We start from the raw sequence: 20,387 nt of genomic DNA, 5'->3' as shown, positions 1-20,387 counted from the left end.
TCATCCTTGCTTGAGTCTGTGCCTCACCTGGGCCACCCCAGTCCAAATGGCCGGGACACGCCACTGGTGCGAATGTGGGTCGCTCGCTCGACATTGGTACTTACATCTAAGCTCGTAGATCAATTGAATTTAAGCCTCTTGACCGGGCCGAGCGAAACCTGCTGACACATGCGCCCCGGGTCTTTGTGTGCGCACATACCCGCGTTACCCTCCCTATATACCTCCTTTCCCTCTGCGGGCTACTAAAAACAAAACTAAAACCCCTGTTGTTGACAGTGAGAGGGTGTGTTATTTCAATGTCCCGCAGAAGTAAAAAAAAAAAAATTGTTTCAATATTGCATTGAAACACAATCTCCACTCAGGACTCGCCTGTCTCTCTTCAATGACTAATAGCTGGGCGGTAGTTACTGTAGACCTACACAGAAAGAGCAATTCATTATTTAGGGGACAAATGATCTGATGCAATTAATAATAGATTAATAAACGGACAGCTGATCTCATGTGGATAAGAGCTGTTCATTATGCTACAGTACTTATAGACTGAATGGGGCACATGCTGCACTTAAGCGTTAGCTTAGTCTTTGTTGGCGGCGTAGGCCTAGGCCCTAGCTAGCCTATGTTGGACGATGACACTCAATGGCACTCTCACTGACCTTTTGATTTTTACAATAGGCTACTCAAGGTTTTTTGTTTGAGTTATGGTGTCGATATATAAGCTGCTGCTTATCCTGATTGTATGTAATTGGTTCTGAATGGATTTGTAGCTGAAGCAGTTAATTAAGGATTTCCATCTTAATTTGCACACGTGTGTGTGCAAGCGAACATGTCTCAATATAAGCTAGCTAGGCCTGCTATGCATTTATGCCTATACAGTCAGCCGAGTATGCCCAGATCACAGACAGTACTGAATGAGAGACAGAGACAGGAACAGAGAGAAGGGGGGCGTCTGTATGACCCAATATCCTCCTACAATTATATTAAACTGCTGTAACTGACCAGCAGTCGCAAGGATCAATGGAAGGTCCATTAGCAACTTGTGGAGGTAACGTTTAGCATAATATTTCAAATGAGCGCCAGCGATGATGGGATGCCTGATGTGCTGTTTTAGGATGTTTCTCGTGGAAAAAGGCTGTCGTGGAAAATGGTTGCATTATTTATTTGTTGATCAGCTGGAACTCATCTCGTGTGGTAGCTGCTGATATGCAGCAGCATATCAAGCATATCATCTTGCAACGTCTTGTGAAGCCAGTCAGGGTGTTGGTCACACATCCAGACACTAGGGGCATCCTTGCCAGGCGAGTGCGACATTGCAACACGACTGATCATGACAGAAACATTGGCTACCAATGGTTCAGATTGAGGACTTCAAGAGAATTTGTTGAAAATGCCACATAAAAGAGCACAGAATGATTACAGAGAGTGTTGAGCCGCATGCTACTAGTTACGCTGATACGATATGTACGGTCTCTAATTGAATGTTGGGGAGGCTGTTCTTAACTGAGCTTGATGTCATCTCTCTATGTCGCTATAACCTCTCTGCTTTATCTCTCTGCAGTATAATCAAGACCAGAGGCAGAGCCATGGAGGCTGTTACTCATTTTGTGAACGACACTGTAGAATTCTACAAATGGGGCCTTACTATAGCAGGTAAGCTGGGATCTTATGGTAGTTTGTTTCTATCTATCTATCTATCTATCTATCTATCTTTCTATCTATCTATCTATCTATCTATCTTTCTATCTATCTAGCTATCTATCATCGATCTATCTATCTATCTATCCAACTATCTATCTTTCTATCTATCTATCTATCTATCTATCTATCTATCTATCTATCCATCGATCTATATACAGTATATCTATATCTATATCTATATCTATATATATCTATATACAGTATATACAGTATATATATATATATATAGGCTATATATATATAGGCTATATATATAGGCTATATCTATATATAAATAGGCTATATATATACATATATATATTATGTACATATACACACACACACACACACACACACACACACACACACACACACAGGCAGGGAGAGAGAGAGAGGAGAGGAAGAGAGAGGGTGGAGAGACAGAGGGAGAGAGAGACTGAGGGAGACACGTGCCAATAGGGCAGACAAGGCCGCACAGCAGCCGAGCTGCGAATGTGAGCAGCAGGGCCAGCTCGGCGAGCTGCAGGACGGGCGAGGCCATGCAGCGGCCGATGTAGCTTCGGAATCGAGCGCGCGTAGCGTGCCAGATGTCTAGTATCACAAAAGAGCAGTGTGCTGCTCCCAATTATGAATATATAGCATTGTTTTCTTGTCAGTGAGTCAGCTTCTTATAATTGAGTCAGCAGCATTATTGGTTAATGGCTGGTGAATGCGCCCTATAGCAGTATAAACTTTCACTCTATTTATCTGAGTGATATCAATTAATATGCCTTAGGTACTTGATGTACTAATATTACACCACCAAAGTGTCTACTACTTGACAATGTGTGTGTGAGTGGGTGTGCATGAGATGTGAAGCGTAGTAGGCATTTTCTTTCTCAATATTTCTCTCATTTTTTCTCAATACTCGACCCATAAGACGTACCCACTTTCGTACCCACCCCCGCTGACATGAACCCTCTGTCCTCCAGACAAGCGGGTAGAGAACTGGCCAATGATGTCATCTCCCTCCCCCACTCTGGCCATCAGCTGCCTGTACCTGCTCTTCCTGTGGGCGGGGCCTAGATACATGCAGGACCGCCAGCCCTATACGCTCAGGAAGACCCTCATAGTCTACAACTTCAGCATGGTGGTGCTCAACTTCTACATCGCCAAAGAGGTAGGTGGCACGGCAGATTCAGCCTTGGAAGGACACACAGGAAGTAGATACAGGCATACACAATGTACATGCATGCATCCTCACACAGACACGGACATCGTATACTGTAGTTGTCATCTGTCAGAAGGCTAAAGGAATGACTGGACAACCACTTCATTGAGAGAGGAGATGTGCTTCACAACTACTCAGTTATACGTCACAATGGCGTCTGGGTAGTGTCGAGGTAAAAGCACTCGCCTACCACCGCGGAGAGCCGGGTTCACTACTTCCGGCTTGGTCAGATGTTCCTACAGACACAATTGGCCGTGTCTGCGGGTGGGAAGCCGGTGGGGTATGAGTCCTGGTCGTTGCACGAGCTAGCGCCTCCTCTGGTCGGTTGGAGCACCTGTCTGGGAGAGGAAAATGGAAATAAAGAAAAGATGAAAAAACTCGATAAAAAAATATTATACTTCACAGCATCTAAGGAAGAATAATTAAGCTGCTGCAGAATAGTATTACATAATTATATATACAGTATATATACAGTATATATATATATATATATATATATATATATATATATATATATATATATATATATATATATATATATATATATATATATATATATATAAAATATACACACACAGTTCCTGGGAACAAAGGACTCGTTTGACAGAAGCCGTCCTCAAACATCACAGTCAAGTCAAGGCTTATCAAGCGAGTTTCAGGAGCAGGGCCACACTTCAACCATGCCTCCCACAGCTATGCCTCCCCCAGGTGTGACCAATCTCATTTACCTGTATATACTGACCTAACCCTCTACCCTCTCTTGGCTCTCGCATTCAGCACCCCTCCCACGCACCCTCTTCTCTCTTCCCATCTCCTATCTCAATCTCTCTCCTCTCCTCCTTTACCGGACACTATAAGAATGGGGGTCTGTCGTAGCGCTGCGACCGATCCCCACGAAGCCTCCCCACACCGCAGACGGCATTCATCGTGTACATCCAATAAACTATGTCATTCATTTTTGCACATTCGATCGTCGTCGATCACTGGCTTATTGTAATAAATCTGTTAAGCGTTCTTGGTTGATGGTGTGGTCCTCGCTAGTGAAATCTCTGAAGAGAACTTGGATACTTTCATCTTGTTCTTCACTTCTTATCAGAAGCAAGTATCCTCTCCAGTTTTGCACCATCTTTGTTTGAAAGAGAGTGAACAGGTATTGCTTGTATTCACTGCAACGTTGTTCTAGTGAAGAAATCTCAAAAATGTCTCTCTTGGTGTCCTTCTCCTCCTCAGCTCCTAATAGCCTCTAGAGCAGCCGGCTACAACTATCTTTGTCAGCCCGTCAGCTACTCCAATGATGTCAATGAAGTCAGGGTGAGTCCCCTCCAACACACACACACACACACACCATCCCTCACAACACACACGTCCACCACACACACGCACACACACACACACACACACCTGCACAAACAACTACCGGTATATGAAATATGGATTTGACAAATATTTCAATGAATGAAGCAAGCCCATCTACAGCGGCACCAAAGCACCAAACACCCAGGAAGTCTTGGTAAAACTGACAACTTTTTCAATTGAAATTGAAAAGAATTCAAGTCAAGTCAGACTACACTGAAGACAGCCACAAGTGTGTCAAGCAAAGCACCGGAGGCGTCTTCAGGGTAATTGTGTTAGATACTAAAAGTTTCATGAGTTCCAGAGCCGTTTAGATAGAAGAGTCCCGACATCTCCGTTCACTCCAATGGACCAGTTTTTTACTCTCAAGAGTTCCAGGAAGTATAGGTCCTGGATTAAGCAGCACTGTCGAGTTGCAGCAAAATAGACAGTTTGTGTTGTACTCTGAAAGGGTTTTCATCCCTTGAATCAAATTGTACATTATCAGCTTTATTTTAGCATGCAAAAGTAGCGCAAGACCCATTCCTGGCTGTTCATTGGCTAATGAGTCTCGCATTTTGGTCCTCCGCTGACGCCACTCTCTAGAGGACACTAATGAGTTCAATCCTCGTAGTTAAAATTGGCTACGTGGGTGGTGTCTATGGGTATCGGTATGTCCGTCACGATTTGTGACGGAAGTGATATCATCAGTGATATCATCACTCGAGCAATTGTGATGTCATCTCCAGAGTCTCCACCCTATTCCTAGTAGAACACATTTAGGAGGAATCATCATGAGTGAGGGGGTGCTATTGGCATGGCAGAACAGCTCAAGGAGCACATAAGAGAAAAAAGGTTGGGAAGCGCTGGTCTAGATCCTTCTTACATTGTCAAAGCTTTGATGTCCACAGGCAGGAACGGTGCCATAATCCTATTGTTGAGGTTAAGAAGATCAGTAATTCTGTAGGCTGGTGCGTGTGTGTGTGTGTGTGCATGTGTGTGTGTGTGTGTGTGTGTGTGTGTGTGTGTGTGTGTGTGTGTGTGTGTGTGTGTGCGTGTATGCGTGTGCGTGTATGCGCGTGCGCGTGCGTGCGTGCGTGTGCGTGTGTGTGTGTGTGCGTGCATGTGTGGATGTAGTTTTGGAGGGGGTGGGGTTAGAGGAAGAAAGAAATGACGAGAAAGAGTAGTGAGAGAAGTTCCTCTCTATCTTAGCAGTTTTAGGACCTAGAGGGTGTGGCCTGAACTCAGAGAGGCGGGGCATAATTGGTCTGACCACTCTAAAACGCCGCCCTTATCTCCACCTTCTGGCTTTGCTTTCATGCACTACTAATGTCATCCATTTTATGTGAAGCACTTTGAACTGCATCTGTGTATGAAATGTGCTATACAAATAAACTTGACTTGACTTGACTTGACTTAAGGGATAAGAGATACCACAGCACCATGGCTTAGAGAGCAACTGGGTGTGTGCCGAATGCATGTATAGGTTGAGTCGATGTCTCGTCATAGACGCTGGGGTAGCGTGGTCAGGGTGGGGTAAAATCCCCCCCGTTCTCCCCATTCAGCATAGTTAGCATTTAGCTGCTAGCCCAGCCCAGGCAGACACGATCGAGGATTACCCCCGCAGTAAAACGCACATCTGAACAGAGGTCTATGTACCTGCTCTAGAATCCCCAATCCTGTAGTGTAAAGCCGCAGCACCGTCCTTTGGTGAGTCAGCCCATTGAGATATATGTAGTTTTTTTTACCCCACTCGCGCGCCAGCCTAGTAACATTTTGTGGTCGTTCCCACGCAGACCGACTGTATCTACCACTGACCTACAGTATAGAAATAATGATATGTACATGTGTTAGACAAGCAGAAATAACAAATGGTTCGAGGGGATAACACACAGAGAGGGATTTGTGGGATAGCGACAGTGGGGTATCTTCTAAGAGTCTTATTTCTGCAATGCCTACAACTACATTGTTGTGTTTGGCTCCCAAATCCACAAATATCTTTATCTGCACGGACATTTTGGACACGAGCCAAGAGTCAGCTTCAGACAAGGGCACATGATGAGACCATCTCAACAACACCAAATCTGACCAAATGATTTGTAAACTATTATTTCACTTGCCAATGTATGTGAGCTGCTTGGATTTCATTTGACCTAGGCCGGTAAATTGCCAACATGGCACTTATAGTGAATTCAAATCCCAGTGTCTGAAGATCTCAGACCTGGAGGAGAATGGGGTGGCGGAGGGATGCAGCATCGCACTGAAATGACAGCAGACAGTGTATGAGGATAGAACAGCCTTTAAGGGTTGCCGCTAAGGAGATTGGCTGAATGGAAAGATGTGGCAAACTGTGATTGGTTTAGCAATGAATGGGAATGAGCCAAAGGTGGGTCATGCCCTCTGCAGGACCTTAGGGATTGCAGCCTGTTGTAGGAGTGTGTTCTGCTATGTATGCATTTGTGAGTGTGTGTGTGTGTGTGTGTGTGTGTGTGTGTGTGTGTGCGTGCGTGCGTGCGTGCGTGCGTGCGTGCGTGCGTGCGTGCGTGCGTGCGTGCGTGCGTGTGTGCGTGCGTGTATGTGTTTGTGAGGGTGTGTGATGGAGAGAGTGGTGTGTGTGTTTCTGTGCATTTTATAAAATGACTCCCTAACCAGCTCAACTGTGCATCCACGATCTCAAGCTAAGAAAGATCTTCATGTGGCAATAGGGCTGGTCAGATTCCAAATGTATCTTCATTTGAATTTATTTATTTAAGCATTTATTTACCAGGGATGGTGTACATTAATCAACATGTCAGTTTGCACATCCATGTAAATGTACCAGAGTTAGCAAGAGAGCTAATTTTCATCTGTAGTCCCTGAGCATGATGGTAAAAGAACTAGGGTCAAGGGTTCATACTAAAAAGTAAACAAAGCAGGATAGGATGAAGCTAAAACCATACAACATTGCAAGACAGCACAAGACAGACACTCCATAAGTCCAGACAGTCTCCTCTGGACGCCGCCCTTGTTGCTCTGCCGTTGCTCTGTCCTTGAGTTATGAACTCAGAGAGTGGGGGAGGAGCAAGTTCATGTAAGATTTAAAAAAATAGACAGGCATCTGAAAAATGTTTAAAACTATCAAAATTAAAAAGATTACATTTCTGTACAATGTGGCAGTGGTGGTAGCTGTTGGGCTTTTGATCCAGTGTTTTAAGTGCTTTTTTGAAAATGATCCGATATCGATTCATAAAATCCAATTTTCAATCTTTTAATTGTGCATTTTGTGTTGGTCATCATGTTAAATAAAAAGTACATTAAACTGCTTTTGTCTTCTATTCTTAATATAAACATTAATATTTTAATACTGCACCAGGTTAGATGGTTCCTTGTACAGTTTACAGCATTTGTTGTCTGAGAATCTCTTTCATACCGAAGCAAAATTGGTATCATATCTGAAATATCCCTAATCAAATCGATATTGAATCAAATCAAACAAAATCAGAAATCAAATGGAATCGGGAGGACCTTGTGAATCGGAATCCAATCAATTTGGGAAATCAGTGGCGATACCCCGCCCAGTCTATGTGGCAGTGTTAGTGTCAAAGATCGACATCTACAGATAACTCACTCCATCCCCCTTTTGTGTCTTCAGATAGCATCGGCTCTTTGGTGGTACTACATCTCCAAGGGAGTGGAATTCCTAGATACAGTCTTCTTCATCCTGCGGAAGAAGTTCAACCAGGTCAGCTTCCTCCACGTCTACCACCACTGCACCATGTTCATCCTCTGGTGGATCGGCATCAAATGGGTCCCTGGTGGACAGTGTGAGTAAACGGCTGGGGGATGGAGAGTTTACACGTGGGATTGTGTGTGTGTGTGTGTGTGTGTGTGTGTGTGTGTGTGTGTGTGTGTGTGTGTTTGTGTGTGTGTGGTTCATAGACTGTATAGTATAATAGGATATCATCTTCATTTTACTCCTGAAGCAGTGCCATAAAGCATGCTAGCCTTTCATAAGTGACACCATCCCGGTCACGTCTCAGATTTAACCCCTTTCATCTTTCCACAGCCTTTTTTGGTGCGGGCATCAACTCTTCCATCCACGTCCTCATGTATGGGTACTACGGCCTGGCAGCATTGGGACCTCAGATGCAGAAGTACCTCTGGTGGAAGAAATACCTCACCATCATTCAGATGGTGAGAATATTTGTATGGTTATATTATATTAGATATACTGTATATATGGGGGGGTTGCATTAATGCAGAAGTTGGAGAGGAAGTCACGAAACCTCTTCTGACAAGATGACACTTTTCAAAGCACTGTTGCCTATCAGACTATATTGGGAGGATATAATATTGCTACTAATACTATTGCACTATTATACTGCTATGAAATGCACGGTGACTTGTAGTGTCACTAGTCACCAGGTCATATTCAGTAGGGTCTTTGAAACAAAGTGAGATATTACCATTTCATCAAAGCGTTAACATTTCCATTGGTCAGATAGACAGATGTTCTATTCAGAAAATGCTTATATTAGTTTAGTGATATTTCCTTGTTTCTTGTGTCTGTCACACTCTCACTTGTAGGATCATGAATCTTTTTTAGAAACACAAACTAGGATCCTCCTTATGTGTCAAGAAGTTTAAGTAACGCATATTTGCTCCAAAGATACCTTTTAATGTGGCAGAAGTATACATGTAAGCACGTAATCGTACTGTATTAGTTGTATTATGGTCCTTTAAAAGTATGCCACTCTTAACCATGTACTGTAATACAGGTGTGCCTTTTCGTTTCCTTGTATATTCTAAAGGTCAGCGGGATCCTCCTCGCTATCTTTCCACATCGTTAATTGCTGTGAACTAAAGGCATTTTGTGTGTTCAACAGATCCAGTTCCACGTGACCATCGGCCACGCTGGCCACTCCCTCTACACGGGCTGTCCTTTCCCCGCCTGGATGCAGTGGGCTCTGATTGGCTACGCCGTCACCTTCATCATCCTGTTCGCCAACTTCTACTACCACGCTTACCGAGGCAAGCCGTCCTCCGCCCACAAGGCAGGCAAGCCCGTCACAAACGGCGTCTCTCCGGCGACCAACGGCCACCACAGCAAAGTGGAGGAAGTGGAGGACAACGGTAAGAGGCAAAAGAAGGGAAGAGCGAAAATGGAGTGATGGCGGAAGAGGGTCCGCCCCTCGACAGACGACAGGAAGACAGTTGTGTTAAGGACAGAGAAAAGTGCAAACCTCTACCGTTCCTGCAACGAATGCAGGAGGGAGTGATTTGTGACCAACTTGAAAAGGTGAAGGGGTAGCAGTGTGTATTTTGTTGGTGTGTCTGTAATGGGGTTTAGTTAGGGAGGGGCACGGGACACGGGTGTTGGTTGTCTCCATAACAGTTCTTTTTTTACAACAAGAAACCTGAAATGCTGATCGCGCAATCTTCATACTGTTCTGTCCAACGGTGTTCTGGACCATAATACCAAAAACCCACAAGGACCAAAAACACAAACTCCTCAGTATCCACTACCGTTATCAACCAAACTTCACCTCCCATTTTTTGTACTATGGATTCCAGTATTGTTTGAACTAAAAGCTTAAATAGTCATTGATATGCTCATTTATTTCCTAGTTTCCAGTTTTTATGAATTTAACTATTTAACAGCAAAAGAGTACGCAGAGGTTTATACCAAAGATGGATCTTTTTTTTCGTGGTGGTTGGCTGGGGAACATTCTTGTTGACCAAATACTTAGAGTTGAATATGGCTGTAGGCAAGAAGATATGACCAGTTCTCAACACTGCCATTACGGTTTTTGACTACCCAGAACACTAAGGTTTAAAAACAGTTCTCCTCCATCTACACCACCTACCTATTCAAATATGTCGTTCGTGCACTTTCCCTCTTTTACTGTCTCAAACTGACTTAACTGTGCTGCAGTTCAGGAATAACACCACATTGTTTTATTTGTATTTGTGATGAATTAAATACTTGTTTCAAAATATGGGGGGGAGGGGCAATAGATTTGTTTAGTACTTAAGCAGGTTTGTGGGTATCTTTGTTATAATATATATAATATATATTTGTGGGTCCTCATCATTTATTTCTTTTTGCTGTGCAATCAAGCCGAGGTGCAAATGTCAGACACAGGGTTGAGGTCAGTTCACAAATGAATTGCCTTGAACTACAGGAAACCCAATTGGAATTAAATTAGAATATACATTCTGTGAAATTCTGTGTTTTTTATTTTTCTGATGTTATCTGATATTATGATTTAATGTATTTGATTTGTTGAACTGTCTTTATATTTGATCCATACTGTTTCGTCAAGACAACACCCACCTCACTTCTTTAGAAGCGGCATTTCACAGAATTCAATTATGTTTCCTGTTATTTCAATTCCAATTCTGTTCTTAGAGTCGGGCGCCAGTCCAACTCCAGGAATTGAATTGGAATATACCATACAATTTACCATTTACCCCAACCCTGCTGTCAGAGATGGGAGGTTCAGCTCAATATCGTCTCACTGTCGTATAGGACTGAAGGGAAAACTTATCCTGGAAAGTGCTTTTTTAAGAAAAACTTTATTTTTTATTTTTATGAAACCCATGGAGCTTCTGGCTGCAGATATAACAGAAATAAAGAGGATGCCACCACCCCTAATTGTGTGTGTGTGCTTGTGTCTGTGTGTGTAGTCCTGCTACTAAACTGCTAAAACAATGGAGTGCCCTATATGGGATCAAGATGTTACCCATCAAGAGCTAGATCTACTCTGTGGCCATAAGGAGCTGAAGCCTTCCCCACCCCCATCTTCCCAGTTCCTTCTCTATAATCATCCCCCCTATCCCTTCCATCCCTGGATCCAGGATGGTGAAGGCTCCTGCTATAGGCTCAGTGTGTGTGTGAGAGGGGAAGAGGTGGCCTGTGCCTTTGGCCTGTCCAGACAGATCTGCCCTAATCTTTGGGTGCAAATTGGCTTTAGCTGCAAAAGAGCTTATTTCCACGTCACTCCACTAGTTAGCCAGGAAAATCAGGTCACTGCAAGAGGAGCCTTCACTAATCTGCCATCAGCTTGCTGCTGTAGCTCTCAAACTGTATGGAGAACTTGAAACATTTGCCTAAAATATACTGTGTAGATAGTGTGTGGATGTTCTTCCATAGGCCTATATGCATTATAGGAGTTCCATGCAAATCTTGAGCTCTCATGATTGGCTGGCTGTTAGAAGACAAGAAAACGTACATCACATGTCACATCATCTGTACTTTCTGGCACCACATATACAGGAGGATTTTCACAGGAAGTACCCAAGTGACATCAACGCTCCTAACTTGATATCTTTTTTGCACACACAATACATCCATTTCTTCATGCCCTTCACTCGTCGTTCTTTCACCACAACACATATTTGATTAACTAATGGCATCCATTCAATTAGAGTTTTGCCTTTTGTATTTCTTCCTCTCATACAAACAGTAATTTCCCCCTCATAGTTCCTTCTTCTCACCAGCGCTCGCTCTCTCTCTCTCTCTCTCTCACACACACACACACACACACACACACACACACACACACACACACACACACACACACACACACACACACACACACACTTTTGCACTCCCTCCACCCCACCCACTGCACTCCTCCATCTCCATCCTGGATCAGCATCACCACCATCTCTCTCCTTGCACCCAGGGTGGAGGAAAGGGTGTAGGGAGGACTAATGATGTATGAGCAAGAGATAGACAGGGGGTGGAGTGAGATGAGTGTGGAGAGGTGTGTTAGTCCTCCTTGGGAAGGATCTATGCCAAGGACGAAGAGGATTGAAGGAGACCTAGGCTTTTCTATCAGGCATTTAGCACAGGTCAATGAGTGGAAGTGCCCTTTGGCACAGATGTAACGACCAGATTAATTAATATGTTAGTACACTTGACTATAGCGTTGTATAGTCGCCTTTTACTGTAAGTAGACACACACCTCCCTTCCCCTCTGGTCTCTCACAGTGTCAAATGCTGCGAACACACACAGCATTCTCATGCTTAATACGATAATAAGAGTAGTGGCACATGATGTGGCACACATCCAATATGGCTTATATCAATTAACCCCATCACCCAGGGCACCATAGACTGTAGTCTGTAGTCTGTTGGAGAGAGAATATGGGACAGTTTGCATGGGGTTAAGTCTACGACCCGTCATTCACTCATCGCATTAGCAATTATGACTAAGGAGCTCATTCTAGTCTAACAGAGTCGAAACAGTCAGCGTTTTATTGGCTCTGTGTGATAGGCAGATGGTTGCCTTCAAGGCCCCGTTGAGTCGGTTTATGCGTGTAGATCACCCTCTAGTGGCGCCGAGCAGTATTACATGTAGATGAGGGGTCAAATCATAGGGTCAAATGACGAGGCTGGTGACAAGAGAAGGCCACATGATCTGAATATCTGTAAGTGTTTTCATGTTATAGACTCGACATCACCAAGCGAGAACCAAGATACGGAGTTATATTTCTCTCTGTGTAAATATGTAAATAAATAAATAAGGTGTAGCCTATTCATCATTCAAATAAATGAGTGTGTATTCCTCATCAGTCATCACATAGCATATATATATATATTATGCATCAACCGTTTATGATAGGCTATTCAGAATTGCTAATAGCCTAAGCTAACGTGTAATTTTGGATGTGTGATAAGGTAATAAAAAAAGTGGAATTTCACAGATTGATTGATTTCTTCACATTCAAATTCCAATGTTGAATTGTAGCCTACTGATGAGAGAGAGAGAGGGGGGAGATGGGGAGGGAGAGAGACAGAGAGAGGGGAGGGAGAGAGAGTGAGAGGGGGAGGGAGGGAGACTGTGAAGGATGTGTTTCCCTGCTTCCTGGTTTGACGTAGCCTATACAGCTACATTGTCACGTCATTGTTTTTCTGCCTGTCCTGTCCGGCCCTGCAGTGCCTGGTGGTGCCCCGTGTCAGTGACTCTCTGCGGTAAGCATCACTTCAGACATGATGTGAATAGGATAGACTTTGGAAAACTGCATTTGTTTTGTCTGTGTACTGTATAACAAAGCTATGTCTACAAATAAAATCAGTTTTGGTCTGACTTAAATTGTCAGAATTGAAGTATAGGCCTATATGAATTTTGCTGCTTTAATTTCGTTTTCCTGGCTTTATTTGGATGTTGTTGTTTTTTTATTCTTTATTTTTCATTTCTGATGGATGGGCGGTTGGCCCATTACAGTCCATCTTATTCCTGGACAGAGGAGGCCAAATGCCAAGTAGGCTAAAGTTGTGGGCCCGGATGAGAGCGCTTCGACAGGCCATCTGAACAGCGACATCTAGCGGCTTGCAAGGCTCGCGTGTGTAGCGTATCAGACAGCAGGCCTCATGACTGCTGCATAGCATAGGCTACTTTGAAAAAGTCCTAGTACAGTAGTAGCTACTGTGACTAGTGATCAAGACGGTAGAAATCCTGTTCCGTATGCAGGTGATTAGCCTACAATCAGGATATTGTTTGTAATTCAAATACAGCCGATATCATATAGACAATGTCAAATAAATCTAGGCCACTGAATACAGTTTGCCCATGTGCACATGCTGAAATGATTTTTCCTCACTTCCCTCTATGTGCACACTTTGAACGGGTAACCTCTTTAGAAACCATAGAGCTGTCTGGAGTTTATATCAATGGACAACAACAAGAAGAGGATGATGGACCCTGCTGCCGCACGCGGCGCTGCGGATCCTCCATCACCGCTAGCGGCAGCATCGTCATCATCATCACCATCAGCGGCAGACAATAGCGCAGGGAGGAGGCAGCACCGCGCTCCCTCGCCGGCCAGAGCCCAGGACGCCGGGGCCTCAAAACGAGCTCCGAGACCCTCTGCCAGGCCCAGAGCTCCTCTCTCTGCTGCTGCTGGCGGGAGTGGAAGAAGTATTATCGGGGGAAACGAGAGCCTGGGAGTCGCTGACGGAAGGGAGAGGGAGCCCGAGAGTCGCAACGTGGCAGCTGTTCACCCGGATGGTGCTGAAGCTGCTCCCGTCAGACCAAACAGGGCGGATGCTGTCGGAGAAGAGCAGGGCAGCAGCGCAGATTCAGCGCCCCGCCGCTCCTCTTTACGCTTGCCCTGCCTGAAAGGTGACTCGTCGAGAGCCTCGCCATCGCCATCGCCATCGCCATCCTCCTCGGCCAAAGAGAAGGGGAGGCAGCAAGAAGGAGAGGAAGGAAACAGCCGCGGGGCTTTATTGGGCTGCGGACCGGGCCTGGGTTTGGGTCTGTGGCGCGGAGGATGCTTACAGACTGAACTGATCCACTTCCATCTGCAGAAGAGGCTGAAAAGAAGCGGCGAAAAGAGGATGCAAGCCCAGGCAGGCAGCCCCGGCGCTGGGGAGGCGGCTCATCAGGCAGAGCCCGAGCCCGCTTCAGAGGCGACCGAGGCGGGGTCCGTGACACAGCAAGACCAGGCCCTGCAAGACGAGATGGAGAGGCTGCTGGAGGAAAACGAGGATCTCAAGGTGTGATGCTGCTGTGATATCAGTTTTCTGTGTAGGCAAGGGCTAGTTTGAACCGCTAAATTAATATACAATGTCTAGATTAAACCATAGTTTAAAAGTGGTATCACCATCATTTTCAGTTTCACTGTAGGCCCCTGCAAAACAGTCTGTGTAGGCTATAGGCCTAGCTGTCTATCTGCATGCTAAGTTTTGTTTTTCATTTTAGGCTTATAGAAAATACTCATCTAGCTATTTTACTCAGGCTCATTTACAGCCTACTAAGCAAAATAGGCCCGTACCAAACCTTCACATTGCATGCTGTGATTGCAGTGTCATTAATTGACTGAGTGAGAGAAGTAAGCAGAGATTGATTTATCTGATATCGAACATCCTGCATGTCCACAGAAGCTGAGCTGCGCCAAGACAAAGCCAAAAGGGCTAAGGCTTGAACTTAAATTACACTGCTAATAGATATCTGATTGGTTATCGATCACACTTACATTGATCTGGCAGGATCAATTAGCCTATCGTCTTTTTGTTCAGACAAGGGACCCACAAAAGAACCAAACACTGGGATTTGAATTCACTATAAGTGCCATGTTGGCAATTTACCGGCCTAGGTCAAATGAAATCCAAGCAGCTCACATACACTGGCAAGTGAAATAATAGTTTACAAATCATTTGGTCAGATTTGGTGTTGTTGAGATGTGATCTCATCATGTGCCCTTGTCTGAAGCTGACTCTTGGCTCGTGTCCAAAATGTCGGTTATCTCCATCTGTGGAGCCAAATGCCAGATTCTAAAATGTTCTGCATCTTAATGACTACCATGTGGCGATCCTGCCTCATAATCTGTGCTGTGTGTGTGTGTGGACCCACCAGTGTGAGATTGAAGAGATGAGGAGCGAGATGGATGAGATGCGAGACACGTTCTACGAAGAAGACACTTGCCAGCTGCAGGACATGAGGCGTGAGCTCGAGAGAGCCAATAAGAACTGTCGGATCCTGCAGTACCGTCTGCGGAAGGCCGAGAGGAAGAGGCTGCGCTACGCCCAGACAGGAGAGATCGATGAAGATCTGCTCAGGAGCCTGGAGCAGGACCTGAAGGTGGGGAAGGGAGGGAAGGGAGGGGAGGGCGCCTGTGTGTATGTCTGGCTAGCAGGACTACCGGTAGCCTATACTGTATGTGAAATGTTTCTGTCCCAAAGCTGTTTTTGTTGTGTGTGTGTGTGTGTGTGTGTGTGTGTGTGTGTGTGTGTGTGTGTGTGTGTGTGTGTGTGTGCGTGCGTGCGTGCGTGCGTGCGTGCGTGCGTGCGTGCGTGCGTGCGTGCGTGTGTGGATATGGTTGGGATATCGCTGTTGTCAGGTGAAAACCTTTTGTCTCCGATGTCAACGTTTTTATCTAATTGGCTTTGAAAAAGGTTGAATAAACCCAAGGATTGTAGTGTTTTCTCAACCTATAGAAAAACATCTCATCCTTAAATTGAAGTTAAATCAGGAATCATCACTTCAAAATCACCAAAATTTGAGTTATAAGGTTTTCAGTGACTAAAGTTGCATCATCAAAGAAACTTAATGATTAACTTAGTGATGTTTTTATGAGTGCATTTTCTCAATGGAATCATGTGAAATGATGAACCAATGCAGGTAGCCAAGGATGTATCTGTGAGGCTGCACCATGAGCTGGAGAACGTAGAAGAGAAGCGCACAAAGACCGAGGACGAGAATGAGAAACTGAGACAGAAACTCATCCAGGTGGAGGTGACAAAACAAGCCCTGCAGAATGAACTAGAGAAAACCAAAGAGGTAAGGAGAGACACATAACACATGCACAGGGACACTCTCTCTCTCTCTCACTCTCTCTGTCTCTCTCTCTCTCTCTCTCTCTCTCTCCCTCTCTCTCTTTCTCTCTCTCTCACACACTCACACACACATTCATAAATATCCATCATATATCATCATACATGATGTCATTTTAAAGGACTTTATATTTTGCACTTTATAATTTGTGATTGTTTTTCTGTACTGCTTGTCTTCTACTATGTGACCGCTGCGCTGCATACTTGCACCAAGTCAAACTCCTCTTTTGTACTTACTGTGGCTATTAAAGTGAACCTTGAATCTCGACTCTTAAAAATGCAATAAAAATGACAACATCCAATAATAATCACTCAATTCATTTCCTTACAATAGTCTCAAAAGAGAAGAGGAAGCAAGGACATCCCGAAGACAGACAAGAAAGCAGCGCAGACTCCTACTGAGGTGAGATGGTAACACGCACAAAAAACCGAATCCCTTCCTTATATGCGTCTTAGAACAGAGATCGCCCACCCACAGAAGTTCACTGTTCCGGAGTTCGGGATTCAATTCATTTAGTTTGACCACTTTCTACTCAGATGCACATTAGTATTTCCCCGCAAATACAATCTGTATCTCCTCTATCATTCTAGGACGACAACGATGACCTTAAGTGCCAGCTAGCCTTCATCAAAGAGGAAGCGGTCCTGATGAGGAAGAAGACAGCCAAGATTGACAAAGAGAAGGACCGCCTCGAGCAAGAGCTGCAGAAGTACCACTCCTTCTACGGCGACCTGGACAGCCCCCATCCCAAAGGCGAGGCTGGCGGGCCGCCCACCACCCGCGAGTCGGAGCTGAAGCTACGCCTGCGTCTGGTGGAGGAGGAGGCCAACATCCTGGGAAGGAAGATTGTGGAGTTAGAGGTAAGAGTACTACTTAGAGTACAATCCTACATGAGGTACACACACAGGTATAACACCCATAATCACAGTACATTTTCAAGGGTGTTATAAAGTGGTTTCCATTTGTACTGTCTGAAAGGTTCTGTTGAAAGAGTTATAAGGGGGGAAAAATAAATATCACAGTCTAGCTGCCTGGTTATCACAAGAGTTGCCATAGCAACCATCCACATTGTTGGAATCAGATTGCTTGGCTGTCAACACATTATGGACTATTCAGGTTTCCCATGGTCCTTAAAAAGCCTTGTTTTTGGATTTGAGAAAACTGAAATAAGGCCTTACACGTTTTTCAAAATGAATGGATGCCCTTGAAATAACTACTTTGTTTTAGATATTAATTAAAGGAAGGCTTTGCAGATTTTCAACTTGTATCATTATAATCTCGGTAATATAAGCAGATGGACAGTGTTTACCTTGTGTATATGTTTTCTCCGTCGAGAAATCCATGTTCGTCTCCCTGCAAATACTCCGCCCCGCCTCAATGATCTCTGAATTTTGACCATTGTCATGTCTTCCCTTCCAAACAAAAGTGAGTGAGTGAGTGAGTGAGTGAGTGAGTGAGTGAGTGAGTGAGTGAGTGAGTGAGTGAGTGAGTGAGTGAGTGTGGGGAAACCTCGATATAAAATATGGTGGCAGATTTGACCAAGCTTCTGAACGTACTATACTTGAGCCAGTGGTCACTGCTGACCAGCCTGTCTCCCTCTTCTCACCTCAGGTTGAGAACCGCGGCCTGAGGGCTGAGCTGGACGACCTCCGTGGCGAGGGGGAGGGAGCGGGGGGGACGGGCCGCTCGGGGCGAGGCCTGGGCGACGACCTGACCGAGCTCCGGCAGCAGCTGCAGCTGGTGGAGGACGAGGCGGAGCTCCTGAGGAGGAACCTGGCCGACGCCGAGGACCACAGCAAGAGGGTGACCGCCGAGCTCAACAAGATGCGCTTCAAAGCCGGCACCTACGAGGGGGGAGCCAGGCACGGAGGAGGGGGAGGGATCGATGCGGCGAAGGCAGAGAGCCTGCAGGAGGAGCTGAAGACAGCCAGGCTACAGATTAACGACCTGAGCGGCAAGGTACTGATTGATTATGTTGACGCTGTCATCGGTGTCGGCCGATAAAGCTTTCAAATGAAATATCGGCATCAGCCCAAAACGAACATTTCTGATAAATATATGTAAATAGTTTTCTTTCTTATTTTGCACAGTGAATGTGTGCATTTTGAAAAACGTATTTATGTCTGCATCTGCCAGTGGACCATCACGATAAGAGTAGGCATAATAATGTGTTAATTCGACTACAGGAGAGACCTGTTCTCTGAAATTAGGTGGAAATCAGCCAAAAGAATTGGGAAATATCGGCATATCTGATATTGGCAACAAAAAAAACAAATATCGTGCATCCCTATTTCATTTGATTTTTGAAGCAAAAATGACAAATTAAATCTTTTGACTGTATTTTTCTGTCCTACCTTTCTTTTGTCTCTTACGATAAATCGTTGACCTTTGTATTGCTAGTATGTCCTATCCTGCATATTTTGATCAAGTACCGAGGAAGGATAGAAACTGTTCTATTTCCCACTCAGCCCCGCCTCTCTCTCTCTCTCTCCCTTTAGGTAATGCAGCTTCAGTATGAGAACCGCGTGCTGCTCTCCAACATGCAGCGGTACGACCTGGCCTCCCACCTCTCCCTGAGGCCCAGCCCGCGGGACAGCGACGCGGAGAGCGACGCCGGCGGCGGCGGCGGCGTGGCGAGCGGCCGGCGCGGAAGCGACGACGAGTCCGCCTCCTCTCGCCTGCTGCCGCCCCACCGCAAGCGCGAGGGCCCCGTGGGCGGGGAGAGCGACTCGGACGAGGTCAGGAACAACAACGGGGGCGGACGCTGCCTGACGCCGACGCGCGCCCTCTACAGCCCCGCGGGGGGGCCCGAGGGCGCCGCCTCCTCCTCCTCCGCCTGCTCCGCCATGGCCCGCTTCCTGCCCGGCGGGCGGTGCAGCCTGCGCGACCGGCAGCAGATGATCGACATCCGCATAGAGGCGGAGAGGCTCGTGCGGACCGTCGACCGGCTCATCGCCGACACGGCCACCATCATCTCCGAGGCGCGGATCTTCGTCTCCAACGGCGACCTGATGTTTGGGCGCGCCGGGGAGGAGGGTGGAGAGGAGGAGGGGGGCAGGGTGAGGGAACACGAGCTGCTGTATCGCATTAACGCCCAGTTGAAGGCCTTCCGGAAAGAACTGCAGGCGTTCATAGACAAACTGGAGGTGCCCAAGCTGGAGGACAGGGACACAGACGAGCCGCTGTCGGTGAGACTCACAACACTGTAGGAGCATAATGTCACATGATGGAAGACGTGAAATGTGAAATGGAACAGGTCAATGCTAATTATGTTTCTCTTGTCCTCACTTAATCCACCCTCTTGTTTGCCATCTGTTATGGTTTGTCATTCCTCCCTCCAGATGTTCCAGCCCATCATTTTGCTCATCCTCATACTTGTGTTATTCTCATCCCTTTCCTACGCCACCATCTTTAAACTAGTCTTTCTCTTTACCCTCTTCTTTGTTCTGTGATGTACACCTCCCTTAATTAGCATCATCCCTTGTTTGTTTTGCTCTGTTGATTTTTCCCCCCTCCCACATCATTCGTTGCCACGGTTACTGAAAACACAGGAAAAAGCCCCACCCCTCCCATGCCACAGTTGCTTTCAAGGAAGGAAGTATGGCTATGTTCAACACTGGAGTCTACATCACCTACAACACATTGCTCTCCCTATCAACCCTTTGTGAAGGTGAGTTAACTTACATGGCCACCGTGCCCTCTCTCTATGAGCTTCCGAAACAGGTTAGAACCCGCTCTCTGCGGGCCAAATAGAAACCGGTACTTACTGTGTTCACACTGCAGCGGTATATATCTTAATTCAAAATGTTCTCTCCCATGTGACCCACATCTGATGTTTTTAGTGC

The 20,387-nt window shown here is 45.6% G+C and overlaps 2 protein-coding genes across 2 annotated transcripts in view; both read left to right on the top strand.

The window, feature by feature from the left end:
• Positions 1–9,366, top strand: part of LOC310782493 (very long chain fatty acid elongase 4-like) — a gene marked incomplete at its 3' end in the record, with an annotated part of 10,346 nt that extends 980 nt beyond the window's left edge. Inside the window, exons 2-7 of the mRNA XM_083643166.1 lie at positions 1,556–1,647; positions 2,646–2,833; positions 4,115–4,195; positions 7,848–8,019; positions 8,262–8,389; positions 9,082–9,366. Coding sequence (XP_083499292.1) covers positions 1,581–1,647; positions 2,646–2,833; positions 4,115–4,195; positions 7,848–8,019; positions 8,262–8,389; positions 9,082–9,366 — 921 coding nt within the window. The 5' untranslated portion in view covers positions 1,556–1,580. The remainder of the gene's footprint in view (positions 1–1,555; positions 1,648–2,645; positions 2,834–4,114; positions 4,196–7,847; positions 8,020–8,261; positions 8,390–9,081) is intronic.
• A 5,117-nt stretch (positions 9,367–14,483) lies between these two features.
• LOC310783000 (microtubule cross-linking factor 3-like) lies at positions 14,484–19,994 on the top strand (the record flags this gene model as incomplete). The annotated part of the gene is made up of 8 exons (XM_083643773.1): positions 14,484–14,705; positions 15,565–15,789; positions 16,330–16,488; positions 16,882–16,944; positions 17,133–17,402; positions 18,154–18,501; positions 19,041–19,730; positions 19,884–19,994. The coding sequence occupies exons 1-8, from the start codon at positions 14,547–14,549 to the stop codon at positions 19,992–19,994; spliced, it is 2,025 nt and encodes a 674-aa protein (XP_083499899.1). The 5' UTR covers positions 14,484–14,546.
• Positions 19,995–20,387: the final 393 nt, after the last annotated feature.

The sequence above is a fragment of the Poromitra crassiceps genome (genome assembly GCF_964638095.1).
Source record: "Poromitra crassiceps genome assembly, chromosome: 9".
Taxonomy (NCBI): Eukaryota; Metazoa; Chordata; class Actinopteri; order Beryciformes; family Melamphaidae; genus Poromitra; species Poromitra crassiceps.
Note: the sequence above shows the minus strand (reverse complement) of the source record. Positions and strands in the feature narration are given on the sequence as shown.